General features: G+C 37.8%; 1 protein-coding gene across 1 annotated transcript in view; it reads left to right on the top strand.

The window, feature by feature from the left end:
* Positions 1-10,160: 10,160 nt before the first annotated feature.
* ZSWIM6 (zinc finger SWIM-type containing 6) overlaps positions 10,161-19,891 on the top strand; it is a 69,988-nt gene continuing 60,257 nt past the window's right edge. The window contains exon 1 of the mRNA XM_032849910.1: positions 10,161-10,304. Within this exon, the coding sequence (XP_032705801.1) occupies positions 10,263-10,304 (42 nt within the window). The 5' untranslated portion in view covers positions 10,161-10,262. The remainder of the gene's footprint in view (positions 10,305-19,891) is intronic.

Genomic DNA, 19,891 nt, shown 5'->3' with positions numbered 1-19,891 from the left:
CAAACTTGTCTTCTAATTTTCCTTCTTTCCTCCTGTTTGGAATCAAATCACATTTTAATAATGTGTTATGTAAAATGTGGACAAATTTTTAAAAATGATAGTTCCATTAATTTGGAAATATTAATATATTAGAGTAGAATTACTACAATAATAACAACCTTTGTCCATTATTGTAATGGAAATGCTAGCATGCTCCTGGGAGCTTGGCATTTTCAACAGCTTACATGCTCTCACCAAAAGGCTAGGGTTTTGGTACACGTTGACTGTGCCAAGCTTCCAAGAGCATTATATTTCCATTACAATCATGATGAAAGCAGGCATTCCATACAAGGAATCCTTGTGGTGGTTAACATATATTGTCAGTTCTACTCCTTACAGCAGTCCTGGAAGATAGGTATTATTAATCCCTTTTAACAGATGAAAAAAATCAAGGCTAAGTGACTTGTCTGAGGTTATTTAATGCAGATGTGTTGAATTGGAAGGACATTCTGAAGTACTACCTCACCTTGTGTTATCCTGTATGTTCTGTTGCCTCTGACTTTTTCATACAGGCAAAAAATATTTTACTAAACTCGTTGCCATTATTTTTTTTCATTAATTGGTTGTTTTGAATACACAAAGAATCATCAGTTATGAGGAATCCATGGGACATTGTGAAATGATCTCTTTGTAAAAGTAAATACTCTTTAATTTTAAGCTTTAATTTAGATTTTGAATGAAGGCTTTTCTTAAAGTAGGATGGTGTAGTTATCAGTATTAACAATTAGGATAGTAGTACATTTTTTTGTTGCACTGGAATTTTTATTTATTTTTATTTATTTTATTTTTTAAAGATTTTATTTATTTATTTGACAGAGATCACAAGTAGGCAGAGAGGAAGGCAGAGAGGAGGAAGCAGGCTCCCTGATGAGCAGAGAGCCCTACACAGGGCTAGATCCCAGGACCCTGGGATCATGACCTGAGCCGAAAGCAGAGGCTTTAACCCACTGAGCCACCCAGGCGCCCCTACACTGGAATTTTTTAAAAAAATTTTTCTTTCTTAATGCTGAGACCAGTTTAATATCCCATACCTGACTTTGTGGACTGGGGAGCATATAGGTTACATAATAAGCTAGAAATGGTCTACATTCTTTATAATCACAAGGTATATATTCTTTCCTGTTCTGTTTACTTTGTTCACTTAAGTGTATTTTGACTAGAAGAGACTTGTTTAGGCTATAATTCTAATCATCTCCATCATTGGTTCCCGAGGCCAGCAGCAGCAGCAGCATCACTTGGGATCATAAAATGGGGCCCAGCAATCTCTAGGATAACAAGTTCTCCAGGTGATTCTGATGCACATTCCAATTCGAGAAGCCCCATTCTATATGTCCCACATACCAAGAGCCTAAGAGGATTTGTGCATTCTTTCATCTAACAAATGCTTCTTAAGTTTGCTTCAGGGTAGTCCTCTGTGATGGAAATGCCATAGATCCTGCTGTCTTAGATGATGTCACAGACCTCTGTTGCTAGTGTAACGCAGTGTAAGAGGGGAGTGGACTCTAAATTAGAGATAACTGTTAGTTAAGTTTAAAGTATCCTGGGCTTGGGGCCAAAGCTTTTAGTTATTTGTGACTTTTGCAGGGCAGGGCAAGCAGGGCTTGAAGAGCCCCATCACTTCCTTCACTGACACAGTTAAAAAGGGCCAGGCTTGTCTGGGAGTTGTTGTGGATCTTTGGGCTAAGAGATAAAAGACAGTGCCCTGTGACTCCAAGGGTCTTAAACCTTAAACCCACTTACGGTCTGGATCTGTTAGTTTGTGTTACGGTCTGGATCTGTTAGTTTGTCTCCTTTCATCCCTTTAGATCATTTATGTGTTGGTGTGGAGAGTTTTTACGTGTGCATATTTATCACTTAGATTATAGAAACCCATGTTCCTAAGAGTTTTTCAGAGCCCTCCTTATTAATTCAGAGTGTCTTTTACTGCTACCTCTCAGAGACAACCTCAGCTTGTAAAAAGGGGAGTATGATCATAGCCTACTTTGCTGGATGGTTGCGAGAGCTAAGTGTGTCCTAGACTGGGCCTTGGGCATTAGGAATTGGGTTAGGGCCAAGATGTGGGGGCTCATGCTGGGATTGAGGGCTCGGGCCCAGGCTTCAGGGTGTAGGTGGAGAATTTTGACCACCGAAGCTTGCATTCTCCCCTTCTTGTTCTGAGTACACTTTTTCTCCTTAGCTCTTGGCTCTGGTAAGCAGAATTAGTCTCTAGAGTTTCCCCTTTACCTTCCTCTCCTAAAGCAAACAACCAAGCATTTCTAAAGGTTGTTTGGCTGTAAGCAACGACAGGAAGTAGGTAAAAAGGATGTTCTGTTCCTTGATCTAGGCCTGGACCCTGGGAAGTAAGACAAAGGTGTGTAGAGGTGCTAAGAGTTGGTGTTTGGACACCAAAGGGCTCTAATAAACTTAATTTGTACTTCTGAAGTTGAAGACCCAGGTGAGAGACCATGTGGGGGAGGGGAAGAGGAGGAATCACTGAACTGTAGGGGTGGCAATTAGGAGTTGGGGGCTATGCAGATGGAGCAAGGTAGCTGGTCTGATCTGGCCTTTAAGAAGGGTGGAAGGCTAGAACTACTTTGCTTGTATTAGAAAAGGTTGGGACCCAGGAAAGTAGAATTTAGAAGATAGGACAAATAATGAAAATTCCTAAGCACCGTGCAATTTTACAGTTGTGCAGATAAGTCAAATTCTGCCTAATTTGTTTATACCCCTTCCCATCCCTCCCATTCTGAGGCTAGACAGTATTTGTTTCCCTAAAATATGCATGTTAAAATACAGAAATGCATTCTGGAAAATTAGTTGTGCCCTTCAAGATTTGGCATGACAAGGAATGATGTGTTGGTTTTTTGTTTGTTTTTTAATTCAGTGCATTCTCTTTAAACTAATGCTCCTCCTAGGTGCTTATTGCAGGTAGCTAAATTAATGGATAAGTGTTTTTTCTTTAGAAATAATTTTAAATAACTATTGCCATTCATATCTAATAACATGGTTATTGTGATCATATGGATCCTTATATGAAATGGTGCAAGAATATACATTAACTAGAAAATAAAAGCGATGCTGAACAGAATGCCGCTGGGAGCTTTTGGTTGGACCCATCCAGTGCACGCTCCGTAAATTTTTATGTTGTTTATATGGTGTGCTGTGGGTTACAGTCTGGTCTTTGCATTAATTTGCCATTGTCTTTCTTTCAAATATTAATGAGGTGTAGGAGTGATTCCATCCCAGATAGACATTTTTAAGGTGAACTTAAAAAAAAAGCTTTTCCTTTAAAAAATAATTTTTGTGGAAGATGGAAACTGCTTCATTAGTGATTGCCGGCAAAATCTCCTAATGTCTTTCTATAAGCTGTTTAAGCTTAGTATTAGAAATGAGGGCTAGAGAATTTAATTAGCCAGCTTAGAGGATGCAGTCTCTCTAATTTAGGATTTCCCTTTGAGAAAATTATGTAGTTGTAGAAGGAATATCATACTTTAGACAAGTCAGTTTTTGAGTTGTTTAGTGCTGCCATCTTGGGCTCTCCATCACATCTGTGTCACAGATCAGGAAATTGTTCTTGATTTGAGTTAGATTTTTAGTTTTTAAATTGATAATTGCAACATGGCATGTTGTTGGATTGTGTGCGGTATTTATCAGACTTAGGAAAGGTGAAAGTTAGGTGTTTGGAGGCAATGATTAACTCATCTATTTTACCAAGGGGACACATAATCAGCTATTAGTTACTCTGCATTTAGCCAATATAATGGGTTTAGTCAACCAATGAATACTTTGTTATGCGAGTGTTAAATGTTAACACTTTTGCATTTTTAGACTTAGCTTAAAAAAAAAATACAGAAAAACCTCTCATAACCCTTACCACCCTTTCAGCCATAACATTACATTGCCTTGGTTTCTGCCTTTTAATTTCCCCAGGGGTTCTTTTTATTTTGGAAAAGGGTGAAAGATGTATTTGTGTAAGTACTACACCAGTGCTTCTGTTAAATCCTTTTTCAACAAAGAATATGTTACTTGAACGCCTCATGCACAGGGTGCATATTTTTCTGAAAAGAATGTACCCTGAAAGAAGTAGTTTTTAGTGTGTGTTTATTTCATGTCTGCCAGTTTATTTTTTTGCTTAGAAATTTTCTAATGCTTTGCATTTGTAGCCATTTTTCGGTTAACTGAACGTATGTATGTATGTATGTATGTATATACACACACAAAATAGCCAAACTTTAGAAATTCTTTGTGTATTTTAAAGCAGTTGTCTTTCCAGTCTGGTGTCACATGTCTCCTAGTCCCCTTTAAAATGCTGCGGAAATCCAACTTTAGATAGGATTTCAGGGAAAATTCAGTTTCCTGAAAGATCAGTTTTCAGGGAAAGTTCATTTTAGAATATCAGTGATGGAGTAAATATTTGCTTTCTAGAAACTTTAATTAATCCTTGTTAATGTGAGATTAATGTAGATGATATGAATATGTGTTCATGGGAAATTTGCCCCTTAAGTGTTTCTCTGCTGAGTCTAACTCACTACTGACCAGGTGCAAGTAATGCCATTGAAAAATGATTTGATGAAGAGTATTTATTTTTTTCCATTTCTTAGCAGCACATTATAATTGCAGTTTTTGGTCCTTCTGATTCATTTTTTTTTTTTTAAAGATTTTATTTATTTATTTGACAGAGAGAAAGATCACAAGTAGGCAGAGAGGCAGGCAAAGAGAAGGGGTGGGGAAGCAGGCTCCCTGGTGAGCAGAGAGCCCGATGCGGGGGTCGATCCCAGGACCCTGAGATCATGACCTGAGCCTAAGGCAGAGGCTTCAACCCACTGAGCCACCCAGGCAGCCCCTTTCTGATTCATTTTTAATGACTGAGGATCCCACATCTCCTTTGCTTATGAGGATTATGCCTATTACTGTTTGAAATTAAAGCTTAAAAAAAAAAAAACTATTCACCAAATAACAGTAATAAAGTTGTTAATACACCTTTAATAATAAAGAACATACCTTTATGAACAAAATAACTGTAGTCCCCAAACAAAAGATATTTTAGTGGAAGAGGTGTCTTTGTATTACATTTTTGAAAATCTTCATAATGTCTGTCTTTGTGGAAAGAGCTGGATTTTCCTATCTCTCTGTTCATTCTGTTGTGATATCACACATCCTGTAGCCTCTGGAAAATTAAATGTATGCTTGGGAGGGAGAGTTTAAAAGGTCAGTGACGTCTAGATAGAATTATGGGGAAAAAATGATCTTTAAGAACCCATGAAAGAGTTTTGGGGATCCTGTGGGTATATCCTGACCACATTTTGAGAATCGCTGCATTATAACTTTGTAGAAATGTGTATGGGTACTAAAACAAAATAAATCTCTCCCCTCTTGTTTTCTGGTTTCTCTGTGTATAAAGTAATACTCATTCACAAAATCAACTGTGTTGGTGGAACTTAATAGAAAAATGGGGAAAGAAAGCTGAATTAAACAAGGGTGTAACTGACTCTGAAGATGTTCGGTTTTGTTGTCAAACAGCAGTGATCCCTCTAGTGTCATCCAACTCACTTACCTCAGACATTTTCAGTGGCCACGCTTATGTCACAAGCCATTTCTCAAGTGAGACCTCCAGCCCCCCTCCAAGATTCCAGTAGCAAAGATTAAAAAAAAAAGTGTTGTACATGAAGGGAATGTGTCCTACACCCCTCCCCTATTCTCCAGCTGGGAAAGGAAGGAAAGAGAAATAAAATTTAAGGAGCACTTTTACTATGTGCCAGGTGCTTTACATATGTTATTTCATTTAAATCCTCAAAACAACCCGAGGAGGTGTTTCTAGCCACATTTTGCAAACGAATAGAGGAAGACTCAGAGAGGTTAAATAACATGTCCAGAGCATACAGCATTTAAGTGAGAGAGCTTGACGGGAATCAAAATGCCTCTATTACCAAAGCTTTTACAGTGCCGTGCCTTGGTTTTTGCTTTGTTTTTCTTTGGTCTGGAGATTGAGAATGTGGATACAAATGTTTTTTGAGGCTCACTGATAAAACCCGATGGTGATGAGACAATTTGCCCTGTGAGGTTTGCTCTTATGGGATTAACTATCTTTGACAGATTGTATTTTGGAAAGCCAAGTAAATACGTTTAAGATAAGAAACATAAGAAAAGGTTTATGTAATTTTTACATAAGAAAAGGTTTTACATAAGAAAAGGTTTATGTAATTTTTTCAGTTTTAGTTCTTTGAAAATTAATTTCCCATGTTTTACTACGAAGTGCAGAATTGCCCCTTTCTTTGTCCTCAGTTCTGTCATACAGAACAGTTAACTATACCAGAAAGAGATTTTTGTATTTGTGAATCTACAACAGTGGGTCATCAAAGTATATCTGAACTCCAGAAAGGCAAAATCCATTTTTAGGAGCATTATTTTGTTTCAGAAACCCAAGAGACAAGACCAGCTGTGGGTAGGGAGTAAGGGCTGGAGGAAGGATGGCTTATGTAGCTGTCTAGGCATTGTTGAGGGAGGAGTATTGTTGTTTCCTCTGTGGGTGCTCTGGCATGATTGAGGACCAGCTGAGAGTGAGTTGGGATTTCAAAGATTTCTCAAATCAGGAGGACCACACAATCCTAAAAGGAGGCCTGATGAAGTTCCTGCATACTGACTTAGTATTGCATAGTCTTATAAAATAACATACCAGCACTTACTTATGTGTATGTAATTTTCCTTTATTTAAAGTGAAGTCAATCACCTCTAGCAACATCACCCATCCTAACCTAAAGGTAAAATGGGAGAACCCCCATACAAATAACCCCAAAGTATTGAATAGCTGCCACAAAACTAGTCAAATTAGAGGCACAGCTGGCCTGAGGGCAAAGAATTTTCTATGAAAAAGACTAACTGTATGGGAGAGGAGATCTTGTGATGGCTGATAGTGGAAAAAAGTAACAAAAAGCCCACTTAAAAAATACTGTCTCCTGCAGATACCTGTTATAGGGAGTGTTGCCCCCATCACTTGGTAACACCAGATGGTCAGCTGATTAGGGTGGCAAGGTAGAACTTACGACTTTAGGAAATCTTTCTAAGAAAATTGGTTGGAATTTTTAAAGGAGTTTGGGTACTTGAAAGGTGTCTAGAATTGCTTAGAAAATGAACATTCATGAAATATCTTAATCTTTGGGGCGCCTGGGTGGCTCAGTGGGCTAAGCCTCTGCCTTTGGCTCAGGTCATGATCTCAGGGTCCTGGGATCCAGCCACATCGGGCTCTCTGTTCAGTGGGGCGCCTACTTCCCCCCTTCTCTCTGCCTGCCTCTCTGCCTACTTCTGATCTCTCTCTGTCAAATAAATAAGTAAAATCTTTAAAAAAAATCTTAATCTTTGATGATATCAGATTAAGTGTTACTCTGTAAGACATGTATATGTTTATGTGTGCTCGCATATATCCCCTCGAATTAAATTGTTTTGGCAGTCACAATATTCTATAATTTACTTTTTAAAAGACTGTATGAGATTAGTAAATATTTGTTGTAATGAAGCTGAATAGTGAGTTTTACCTTTGGCATCATTTCATGATAGCAGCATTCAATATACTTTACTTCTTTCTAACTTATACATCTGAAACAGTTTTCTGTAAAACTATGTGAAGGATTCATCACTTTTCTTAAGGGGCTCTTCTTTGGTAGTTAAATCAGCCTGTTTTGAAGCACCTGTTAAGTTATCCCCTTACAGACTAAATACTAACTAGTCTAGATCTTGGATCTTCAATTGTCTTGATTTTGCCTGTGATAGGAGAAGTTCTCCAATATTACTTTCATGGAGAGACAAAGATGTTGACTTTGGTGGACTAGGAAAGATAATAAGCTGGGAAGGATCAATTTTATAAATGGTCAATTTATGATAAATCTTTCCCCATAGTGATTACTGGTTTCTTTGTACACATATATGTATGTTACGGGTGGAAAATACTGAGATCCCTTGCACTAAACGTATAGAATATACTTGAGAACTTTTTGAATTGTCTTGTACGATCCACTGTTTGTTTTTTCCATCTTAATCTGTGCCTGTCCTGTGGATTTTAAATTACTGTATGCTTATAATACGTCTGGTATATATAACAAGGTAAGTTTCCCTTATTATTCTTCACTTTTGAAATTTTCTTGTGTGTTTACTTTTTCCTGTGACTTTCCTCATGGGAAAAAAATCATTAAAAATTTTTCAAAAATACAATTTTATATCACTATGTATCTTTAATTCTTGTTTTCAAAAAACTTCTTGACTGAAAGAGGCAAAGGAGACTGGAATACTCATTCTGAAACAGATAATCCCTTTGTAAGAAAAACGAAAGTTATCATATTACAATAAATTTCTTGTCATGAAGTTACTATTAGTAACTTCAGGGATTGTTCTTTTTAAATTGATTAATTTGGTAAAGATTATTACCACATGTTTCTCTTTCCACTATGTTATTATATATGAATTATTAGGATGAAATTATATTACTCTGAAAGATTTCTTTGAGTAGTGAGTACTCTCTGGCCTGGTTATCATCCCTTGGGGAAGATAGTAAGTAGGGTTCAGGTGCCCCCCCACCTGTGAATCTTAGGCATCATCTGGCTGTCATTGTCATGTTCTATGTCTGCCATTCCTCTCAGGTTTCCCACATGGTAAAACTCTTTCTCTTTGTGAATGAAAACAGTGACCTGCTCAGTGAACTTTAGTCAAGTAGCATAGATAGTGGAAAGCTGAAAGAGAGCCAGAGGCTTCCTTTTGGAGCTTAGGTTTCTGTCAGGTACCCAAAATCTTGAGATAGATCAGTGTCCAGAAGTTTCCCCAAGTGATCTCCTTTAGCCCTTACCTCCGAATTTGGCTATCAGAGAAAGAGGTGGAACTGAGGGGAAGTCCCCCCCCCCAATTTAGGATTAGCTTTCTACATATTTATAGAAACGTAAGGAGGAAGTTTTGTCCACTGGCTACACAGGCCAGGACTGAATGCTGGCAATGTGGTGGGAGGCAATTTTCAGAAGTCTGTGAGCTCTTCCTATGGCTATCCAAGGGTTGGGGGTAGGGGAGGTTGTTGTGTGCGGGGGGTGAATGTCCCATGTCTGAAACATTATAAGCAGTGGCCACATGGCTTGTTGGTCAGGGAGGATGTGGAGGATTTGTGTATAGTTCTAAGTTTAAGTTGTGAAGCCCCTTTCCACTTGGCGATTTTGTATGCTTGTGTGTGTGCGCGCGCGTGTGTGCGTGTGTGCATGGGTGTGTGTGAGCCCATTTAACAAACTTACATGTGTATCAGCTTATTGTGAGTTACTTAGACTGTGGTATGTATGAGGTCTGGTGGGCTTTGCAGTTCCACCAGTAGACATTGCTAATGGACATTGCTGTATTGGGGCATATGTCATGCATGTTACACAAAGGATTATTAAATAAACAAATTTATCTTATCAATGTGTGTGAAAAATCCACCCCAGAGTTGCATTTTTGGTTGGAGGATGCTAGTGTCTGCCTGGAATAAAGGTGGAGGGAAGGGAGAGTTTGTTCAGTAGAAAACCAAGCTGGCCTACTCTACTTGGAAAAGTTTAAAAAAGAAAAGGAAGAAAACCACTGATTTTTGTCAGGTATACCACAGTTTTGGAGTAATTATGGCTTATTAGTGCTGTGAACTAACAACTTCCTGTAGGTGTGATGGCGGCGTATTGCTATAAGTGGTTTTGTAAGGCTATGTCAAGTACTTCAGCATGTCTGTTGAATACCATTTCTTTTTTTACCTGTAAGATGTGGAGAAGGGGAGGTGCGGAGGATATTTGAGTGGCCTGAATGTTTTTACTTGAAAATAAAAACTGTCATTTTTTTTTTCTTGGAGCTGTCAAGTACTACGCATTTCAAAGAATTAGAAATCCTTTATAGCATCTGAAGGCAGCAGCTAAACTCTCTCTTCCCTTTCTCTCACATAGGTTTCCACTTGAGTGGCACAGTGACAGAACCTGCAATACAATCGGAGCCAGAAACTGTTTGCAACGTGGCCATCAGCTTTGATCGTTGCAAGATTACCTCAGTGACCTGCAGCTGTGGAAACAAGGATATATTTTATTGTGCTCATGTTGTGGCACTGTCTTTATACCGCATCCGCAAGCCAGATCAGGTCAAACTGCATCTTCCCATTTCAGAGACTCTCTTTCAAATGAATAGAGACCAACTACAGAAGTTTGTACAGTATTTGATCACAGTGCATCACACAGAAGTTTTGCCAACTGCTCAGAAATTAGCAGATGAAATTCTTTCCCAGAATTCAGAAATCAACCAAGTTCACGGTGAGTTACAGACATTCATTCTGTAAAGTTCTTCTCTTATTCTTTTTCATTTATAAATTCAGTTCTTCTGCATAAAAATGAATTAAATGTGATTTTAGGTCATCAGCATTGCTCTTAAGTAGACAAGAGAGATTTAAAAAAAATTAAATTGTTTTTATTACTGAAGTATAGTTGATATACTGAGATTTTTAAGTTTAGTTTTGCATCCTAAAATATTTCTTTTGAAGTGTTTTGTGTATTCTACTAGATACCAAGCCTTTTGTGCTCGGAAAATTTCTCATTTATTGAAATTTGTCTCTTACACTTTTTCATTTAGGAAAATTTCATCAGATACTAGATACTTGTTACAAGAAACACGGACTTAGTCATTTAATTCACCTTTGTCAGCTTTTATCAGTAAACTGACTTGCACATACTCCAATTTTTTTTTCCTTTTCTTTTAAATTTTATTTTCTAAAGCTGGACATTTCTTTCTCTCCCTTCCTCTCTCACTCTCCTTTTTCCTTTCCTTCTTTCCTTCCTTCCTCTCTCACTCTTTCTCTTTTCTCTCCCTTCCCTCCCTTCCTCCCTCTGTTCCTTCCATCCTTTTTTTAGTTGGGGGGGTGGTGTCAGGCAGAGATAGAGGGAGAGACTCTTAAGCAGACTCCACTCCCAGCACACAGCCTGACCTGGGGCTTGATCTCACAACCCTGAGGTCATGCCCTTAGCTGAAATCAAGAGTCAGACATTTAACTGAGCCACCCAGGCACTCCCAAAGCAGGACATTTCTGACAGGATGCCTCATAGGAGGAAAATAAATTATAATTATTCTTAGAAAAATATTACAACTTGTTCAGAGAGAATTTAGGAGATGACTATCATTGTGTATAAGAAATCTCAAAAAAATTTTTTTTTAAATTTTTATACATGGAACGTTATCTCATTTATTTGTAAACACATTTATCAGCTGCTTATTTTGTGCATTGCAAATATATTGACTTACAAGAATATATGTGCAACTTGTCAGAACTACACCCACCACCTATTTCATAGGGTACTTAACACAGGATAAATAATACAGTTAAATTATAGGTTGCTGTGCTTTAAAAACATTTAGACATAATTTTTAAAATATTCAAAAATACATTGAAGAATGTAGCATAGGCTTGACTAAGCAGCTCTTGGGCCTATCATTTTTACATTTCTTTACATTTTACATTTCTTTGGTTATATTGATGAGATATAGGACCAGTCACTTAACTCTATTCTTTTAGGTTTCTTCAAAGTCTTTAATTATGGCAAAATTAATTTTGGTGATTATAAATGTTTAAGGAGGGGCGCCTGGGTGGCTCAGTGGGTTAAGCCGCTGCCTTCGGCTCAGGTCATGATCTCAGGGTCCTGGGATCGACCCCCGCATCGGGCTCTCTGCTCACCAGGGAACCTGCTTCCTCCTCTCTCTCTGCCTGCCTCTCTGCCTGATTTGTGATCTCTCTCTGTCAAATAAATAAATAAAATCTTTAAAATAAATAAATAAATGTTTAAGGAAAGTAAGTTTAAGGTTGTTTCTTGAAAACTTTTAAAATTGTGAGATAAAACATATAGAAAAGTACATAAAATATGAATGTGTAGATTAATAAAGTGAACCCCAACACACAGGTCACAAATAGACTATTCTCAGCACTAGAGAAGGTTCCATATAGCCCCTCTCTTTCACAAGCTCCTTTCTCTTCCCCATGGCAGCCACTGCCTGGTTTTTATGGTAATCACGTCTGTGGTGGTTTGTGTTTTGTTGTTGACATCATTAAATACTAGTTCCAGTTTTACTTGGCTTTCATTCAAGTCGTGATTGTAAGATTTATGCCAATTGTTTCATGTACCTATAGTTCATTCATTTTCATTGTTCTAAAGCAGCACTGCCCAAAAGAAACAAAATATGAGCCGCATGTATAGTTTAAAATGTTCCCGTAGCCTATTTAAAAAGAAACAAGTAAATTAATGTTTTATTTATCCGAGTATTCATAAATAACAATTCAACAAAAAGTCGACATATTTTACTCTTTTTTCATGGTAAGTCTTTGAAGTCTGCTCTCTGTCTTATGCTTAAAGTATATCTCAAACCACAGCATCATCACAATGCAAGGGCTTAATAGCCACATGTGGCTAGCTATTAACATTGATGTACCTTATCGTACAGTACAACTCTAGAATATTCTAGTGGTGAGACTATCACTGTTTGTCCGTTCCACTGTTTTTGGATCTTGTTTTGAATAGAGCTATTGCAGGCATTATTTTACAAATCTGGTGCTGTAAGATACTTTAAAAATGGTTTTTATGTCAGAGGAACATCCATATAGCCATATTTTTTCTAGTACTCCCCATTTTAGACTCAGCTTTATTAACGTGTATAAAGCATTTTAGTTAGTAAAGTCTGCCATTGTTAAATAACAGTATTATAAACAACTGTGGCACTGAAGGACTTTTGACCCACCAAGAGCACATGCACTTAAGGACTTTTTCAAGTAATATTCTGCTCTCTCTTATCTCGTGCCTGAATCTTTTGCTTTTTGAAAATTCAGGCTAGTTTACAGTCATCTCAGAGATTTCTCAGGAGCCTGTGGCTTCTTATTAAATTATTCAGTGAAAGTGGAATAGCATATACCATTTCTTCAAACGTTTATATGTTTTCTTTCTTTTTTTTTTCCTGAATTTATATATTGCATTAGGGTTACATTATTCTCTGAGTTTTAGTTTATCCAGATGTCCACATCAACAATCAGTTGTTTGTTCTGCATGTGTCTTCCTTATTTTGAAGAACAGCAGCGTCCAGAATTTCTTATCTACAGCTTCAGAAATTCACTTCCATGTTGAAATAGTAAGACTGACAAATCAATGTCATCTAAAGTTGGATGCGAGAAGGTGTTCATGTGACATTGTATTTCTTTCACAGTTTCTAAAATTAGAAGAAAAAGTTATCTAAGGAAAAGGCAAGGACAGAATGCAGGTTAGCTTTAGGCTTAATGTGATTTTCAAATAACTTTTGTATGAGAGCAGCTTCAGAAGAGCAATGAACTTGAACGGTTTATCCCACCAGCTTCCTGATCATTTAATTTATCACCAGATTTGCTCCTAGCCTGGAAATGGGCCAATTACATGAGCCACTTCCTGCCTTCCATCATAGTGTAACAAGTGGTAAAAGTAGAGAGGTAGGAAGCAGGTCATGACCTTAAGTAACAAAATGGGGAGTCTGCTCCTTGGAGGGTCTTATTTTAACTCTTAGACTGATGACTTACTAGAGGGTAGGATTAAAAATATTCTTCAGTTATTTGACCATATGATCCCATCTGCGTCCAAACACCCCCAAAGCATTCTCCATACTGTAAAAGCAGTACTTTTTAGTATGATCTTTTGGTTGTGTTTTTTCTTTGAGAAGAAAGATGTCTTGAACACAAAGATTGGTAAGAGGTAAGTTTTATTTTAAGGAGAAGCATCACTTTTACTTGGCTAGATAAATAGAGTCAGGATAGGATTTAGATTCAGTTATCTTAAAAGGTATCTTAAAGCCAAAGAACTTAAGCTTATCCAAGGCCTTTTTAGAAGAAATTCATTAATTTGTAAGTAGTTAACAAACTATGTTGATAGTTGGATATACTTTTTTTTTTTTTTTAAGATTTTATTTATTTATTTGACAGAGATCACAAGTAGGCAGAGAGGCAGGCAGAGAGAGAGGTGGAGGCAGGCTCCCTGCGGATCAGAGAGCCTGACGCGGGGCTCAATCCCAGGACCCTGGGATCATGACCTGAGCAGAAGGCAGAGCCTTCTGAGCCACTGAGCCACCCAGGCGCCCCTATATCCTAATACTTCTTAAAATTCTGTTGGTTGCTTTTCCTTTTTACAGTCGACCCTTGAACAGCATGGATTTGAACTGCACAAGTCCACTTACACCTTTTTTTTCCCCCCAGTAAATATATGTATCATACTGTAAATGTATTTTCTGTTAAAATTTTCTTTTCTCTGGCTTACTTTATGGTAAGGGTATATTATATAATACATATATAAAAATGCATGTTGATACTGTTGACATTATTGGTAAGGCTTCTTTCTAGTCAACAGTAGGCTGTTAGTTAGATTTTGGGGCAAAGGCTATATGTGGATTTTTGACAGCATGGGGGGTTGGCACTGTAGGGTTACTGTATTTTGAAATATTTTATTTTTATAAGAATTTTATCCTGAGGAATTAAAAGCTTTTTCAAGACAATATCAGGCACATTATTCCTAATAATTTCCTTATCAGCTTGGTATTACAAATTTATAATTGTAGTAGTTTCAAGAGAAAGAAACTGAGGAGAAGGGGTTAGTGATATCCAAGGTCACAGATTCAGCGAAGATAGTTGAAATATAGCCTTAGTTATTGTAGTAGTTAAGTCCTTTTCAGTAGACTTTTTTTTTGCATTTCTTTGTGTTTTCATAAAATTTCCCTCACATGATTTTGATTAGATTATAAAACTAACTACTATAGGCTAAATAGTGGCTGTAAGATAGTTGATGTTAATGGCCCTCCAAGGAGATTGCTGCTTGTAGTTCTGCGTTGTTGTTTTTTTTTTTTCCCCTAGCAAAATTGTTTGCTTTCAGTTTTATATTCTAATAAAACTTCCCAGCTTCCACAGTCTTAAAAAAGATGCTGGTGTCTTTGCTAAGTACTTTTCTAGAAATTTACTGATTTCCACATGCTAGTCCACCCTCTTAGTTAACCCTGCCTCTTCTGGTCCTTTATGTTTCCTATTAAAGGAGATGTATTATATAGGTTGCTAAATCATGATGTAAGGACAGAACATTGAACTTAAAATCTGAAGGCCTAGAATCTATTATTGTTTCTACTCTGTATTACCTGAGTGACCTTGGGCGAAACTCATTTTTTTCCTCATTTAAAATGGTCATGATGTTCTCTAACAGCATTGGGAGAATTTTAATAAGATATACATATATAATAATAATAATACAGTATAACTGAGTTTACTTCATGTTTAAGGTAACCAGAAGTACTCATAGAAGAGAGAAGAAACTAGTTGGGGGATGAGTGATATCAGAATTGGTGGTCACCTTACTTTCCTCTAACTTTTTGGCATGTATTTCTTCTCCTTTTTCTCCTGGGCATTCGGGTTTCAGGACCGCCCCACTGCAATGAGCTAGCCTGTACTGGGCACATTCCCACAAAGGACAGACTGAGGGGCTGTCCTTGTCCAGTGTCCAGTGTCTAATGTCCAATAACAAGCTGGCATTGGTCCAGACTTGGAACAGTAGTGGGGTGGGGGTCATTTCATTGACCCTTTCACTTCTAGAGCTTGGGCCAGTCTCAAATGTAGGCTAGACTCCTCCCTGACTTCAGTGTCATGTGCCCAGAAACACCATTTCAGTCACAGAAGTAAAAGGAATATATCCATGTGTCAGATGCAGTTGACACAAGGCATGTAAGATCTCTTCCACCTCTGATTCTATGACTGTGGTGGGGATACTTCTGCAGAGATGCACGAGGCACTTGTATCATGTTGCGTATGTGTACCTCCTGTAGTTCTACCCAAGTGTACACTTCTGTGTTGTTGTTCTTTGATCAGACATTTCAATTTGTTGGAGTGTGGTTCTAATAAAACCAACAGCATAAATTCCATTCATGCCTGCTACTCCTGCTTAACTTAACTTCAGAATGCCTCTGTGTTCCAGCCATCTTCTGTATCAGTCCATTCAGGCTCTCTTAGAGATTCCAGACAAACAAGCAGACCCACTTAGCAATCCTGTGTTTGTTGTGTGCCTTATTTTTAGTTGATTGTAAACTACATCAGGGCTGAAATTATGACTTGTGTATCTTGGTACCTTCCAGTACTTAAGAAGCCGTAGGTGCTCAGAATTTATTAAACAAAAAGTTACACTGTCATTTTTCATTCCATTTTGTTCTTAGTGGGAACTTGGAGATTTATTTTTGTACACATGCATGTTCCGAATCTAGCAGTAAGTGACAGTTGGAGTTGTTTGATGGAGGCCTTATGTCACATCTTTCTTCCTTTTGTTTCCCTGTGGATGGTCATGTTCAGTGTAATTGGGCTTGCATTAGCAACCAGTTTTTACAAGTATCCTAGGGAGATAATTTGGTCATTATAAGCATATTCTTTCTATCATACAATATTCAGGCATTGACAGTTGGTGAAACAAAGGTAAGATCTACTAGTGATTAATACAATTTGCAAATACATTCTATAGAAGAGAATTGAATTTGCTGTCCTAAAGTGCACCAGTGTGGAACTTAGAGAAAATTTAAATTAATTTTAAAAAGTATGTTGAAAAAATGTATAGTAGTATAGAATTATATGAAGATAAAAAGACAAATCCTCATTGGCTCCTTCTCCCAACAGCTCCCTCCCTTAGTTTCCAACAGCTCTCTTACCCCTCAAAGCAACTGCTGTTGACAGTGTGGTTTGTATTCTTTGAGACAGCTTTCTTCGTGCACACACATACATAGTTTTAAAAAAACAATTAAAAATATTTTTCTTCATTTTGCTTTTTTCTCTTAATAGCTGATGGATAGCTTATGTTATTTCAAACATGTTTTAAATGTTGTATATAGTATTCCATAGTATGGGGATATTTAACCATTAACCTACTGAATGATTTTGAAGTTGTTTCTGTTTTCTCCCTACTATACACAGGACCGCTGTGACTTTCCTTTATGTGTGCGCGTGTGTGTGTTTGTGAATTTGTGCAAGTATTTTTGGATAATAGATTCTTAGTAGTAGAAATGCCAGAACAAGTGGTACATGCATTTTTGAGTAATTATTGCCCAATTTCCCTCCAGAAATTACTAGGTTTAACTTCACAGTTTAACGAAAACTAGATGTTTCTCTAACATAGTTTAAATTTTTTTTTTATACAAAATGAATACATGATCATGTATACATGACGGTCTTTACATGAAAAAACACTTCACTTCAGCAAAAGAGAAGTGATCTTAGAACTTAAGTGTCTTAATTTGGAGGAATCACATCTCTAGTCCATGAGGAATTTGCTAGGGTAACACAGAGATAACCACTTTACTTTTAGCCCAATACTCTTCATTCTTTCTCCTTTCTCCTCCAAATCTTGCCTTCCCTCACACATTGTAGTCATCTCTGACACTCCTCACTTTAATGCTTTACAGAGGATCGCTACCAGCTGTGATCAGGTTTCTCACCAGTCCTCTGTCCCTTAACTGACCTTATGTCTGTCCATATTGGCTCCATGATCTTGTTCCCATCTTCCCCCACAAATGGGGTCTCTCATACCTCTCACTCTGAGACTCAAGAGTGTTTGAGCTTAGAAGTTAGCCCGAGTGAGAGAGAATACCTTTGCTCTTCAGCTCTGTTAATGGGGGCAAGTAACTGAATCTCTTCAGGCCTCAGTTATTTTATTTGTAAAATATGGACAATAAAGAATATGTCTTTCATAAGGTCAGGAGGGCTAAAGAAGTAAATCTGAATTGCTGTTATCACTTTCATTGTGATGAGTCAGTTGACAGGAGTCTTCAGGGCAGTGGTAGATCTTTGAGGAAAATATTTATAAGCCATTTTTAAAAAATAACATCTTTTAAAATCTGAGCAAACTATTCTCAAAGCTTGCAAACATCATAGATTTCTCTCTCTCTCTCTCTCTCTGTGTGTGGGGGGGTAGATTTTATGTATTTATTTGACAGAGAGAGAGAGTCAGAGTCCCCAGGCAGGCAGAGCGGCAGGAAGGAGAGGGAGAAGCAGGCTCCCCACTAAGCAGAGAGCCCGATGTGGGGCTCAATCCCAGGACTCTGGGATCATGACCTGAGCCAAAGGCAGATGTTAACCCACTGAGCTACCCAGGCGCCCCGGTAGATTTCTTTTAATAGATCTGAAGAGTTGGGTTATATAAAAATAAGACTTTCTGAAAACTTTGCATTTAAGTATTGGTGTTTGTGTACCAAGTAATATATTTTTAGCTAAGTTCTAGAAAATGACCTACCTGTTATGCACTCTGTTTACATGCTGAATTTTAAATGAGCATGGAGAGTGTACAAATACTTTGCTGCTTTTCATTCATATAAAATATGTGATTATTTCTATACATGAATAGTTTATTATTGAACTTTAGAGGTAAGTTGAATGATGGTAAGAAATGAAAAATAGGGGCACCTGGGTGGCTCGATCGTTAAGCATCTGCTTTCGGCTCTGATCATGATCCTGGGGTTCTGGGGTGGAGCTCTACATAGGGTTCCCTGCTTGGTGGGAGGCCTGCTTCTCCCTCTCCTGCTCCCCCTGCTTGTGTTCCCTCTCTTGCTCTATCTTTTCTCTGTCAAATACATAAATAAAATCTTAAAGGAGAAAAAGAAATAAGAAATAAAGTCAGATGAGAGAAAAATTTTGGAGGAGGAGCTATAAGCCTTGTGATGGTCTATGTGAATTCCCTTGAGATCTGTGCTGATGATGGTGCAACGTACTTAACTTCTTTGGCATTTAGCTGAGGAGAAGGTGGTTTGCTGAGGGAGCACAGCTGGCACATGCCAGCGTTCCCTCTGTCAGTAGCCTCTGGGATAAAGAAAGAAGATGGGTTGCCCTCTAACAGCTCCTGGAGAGGATGTCACACTTCTGTCATCGCAGTAACATTACGTAGGTGACCACAGAGAATGGAAGGTGAGGAAAGATCTGAGTGTTGCAGCTATCAAAATATTGTAAATGGAAATGAAGGCATTGGCCACTACTTTGGAATGAGGGTTTAAGGAAGAATAAAATGTAAATCTTTTTTCAAGTGTGTATTCAGTGCATGTTATTTTTCAACAGTCTTCAAATCCTTGTCCTCTCTAAAGAAAGACTTTTTTTGAGTCTGAATCATTGAAGTTTGCTGCCCTGCCCTTTCCCTCTCAGTGCCAGTGATCGAGGTCAGGATTTTGCCTTCAGCTTGTTAAATAGGTGTACTGGCAACGTTTCCTAGCTTTAACAGTGGGGCTAACTGAAGCTTTAGGAGGTGGCATTCTTCTGGGTCCCCTGAAAGAGGCTGAATGAATCACCTCTACAGTGTAGACATCTCCTGCCTGCATTCTGCCTTTATAGACGGAAATTGATAATTAAATTTTAACCAAAAAAACCCCAAACAAACAAACAAAAAAACCCCACCCAATTGTACATAAAATATAAATGGTTAGAACATTATTTAGACAACTGTATTGCTAAAGCAGTTAGGTCACAGTTAAGATGAGGAGGTAAACTAAAGCCTTTCATTTCTTTTTTGTTTGAGTTGTTTTCCAGCAGATTAAGAAGAGAAAAGAAAGCATTAAGTTCCCTATTAGAACCCAAAGCTGTGAATAATTCCACATACCAAACATAGCATAAGCCAGCTGTGAATGTGTCTCAGTTTCTCAGTTTAAAATTTGCAAAAGGGTTTGGTGCTGCTTAATACTTAGAAGCAACTGTTTCCTTGACACGAGACAGATATTTCATTTGGTGCGTCTTAAATATGCTTTATTCATTAGACTGGAGCCAGAATACTTCCCAGTATGAAGATGCACAGTGTGTCACCATGTATAACATCCTCTCCAAATATGGAATCGTTCTCCTACCCCCCCC

The sequence above is a fragment of the Lontra canadensis genome, unplaced genomic scaffold (assembly GCF_010015895.1).
Source record: "Lontra canadensis isolate GAN:19392208 unplaced genomic scaffold, GSC_riverotter_1.0 scaffold4, whole genome shotgun sequence".
Lineage (NCBI taxonomy): Eukaryota > Metazoa > Chordata > Mammalia > Carnivora > Mustelidae > Lontra > Lontra canadensis.
Note: the sequence above shows the minus strand (reverse complement) of the source record. Positions and strands in the feature narration are given on the sequence as shown.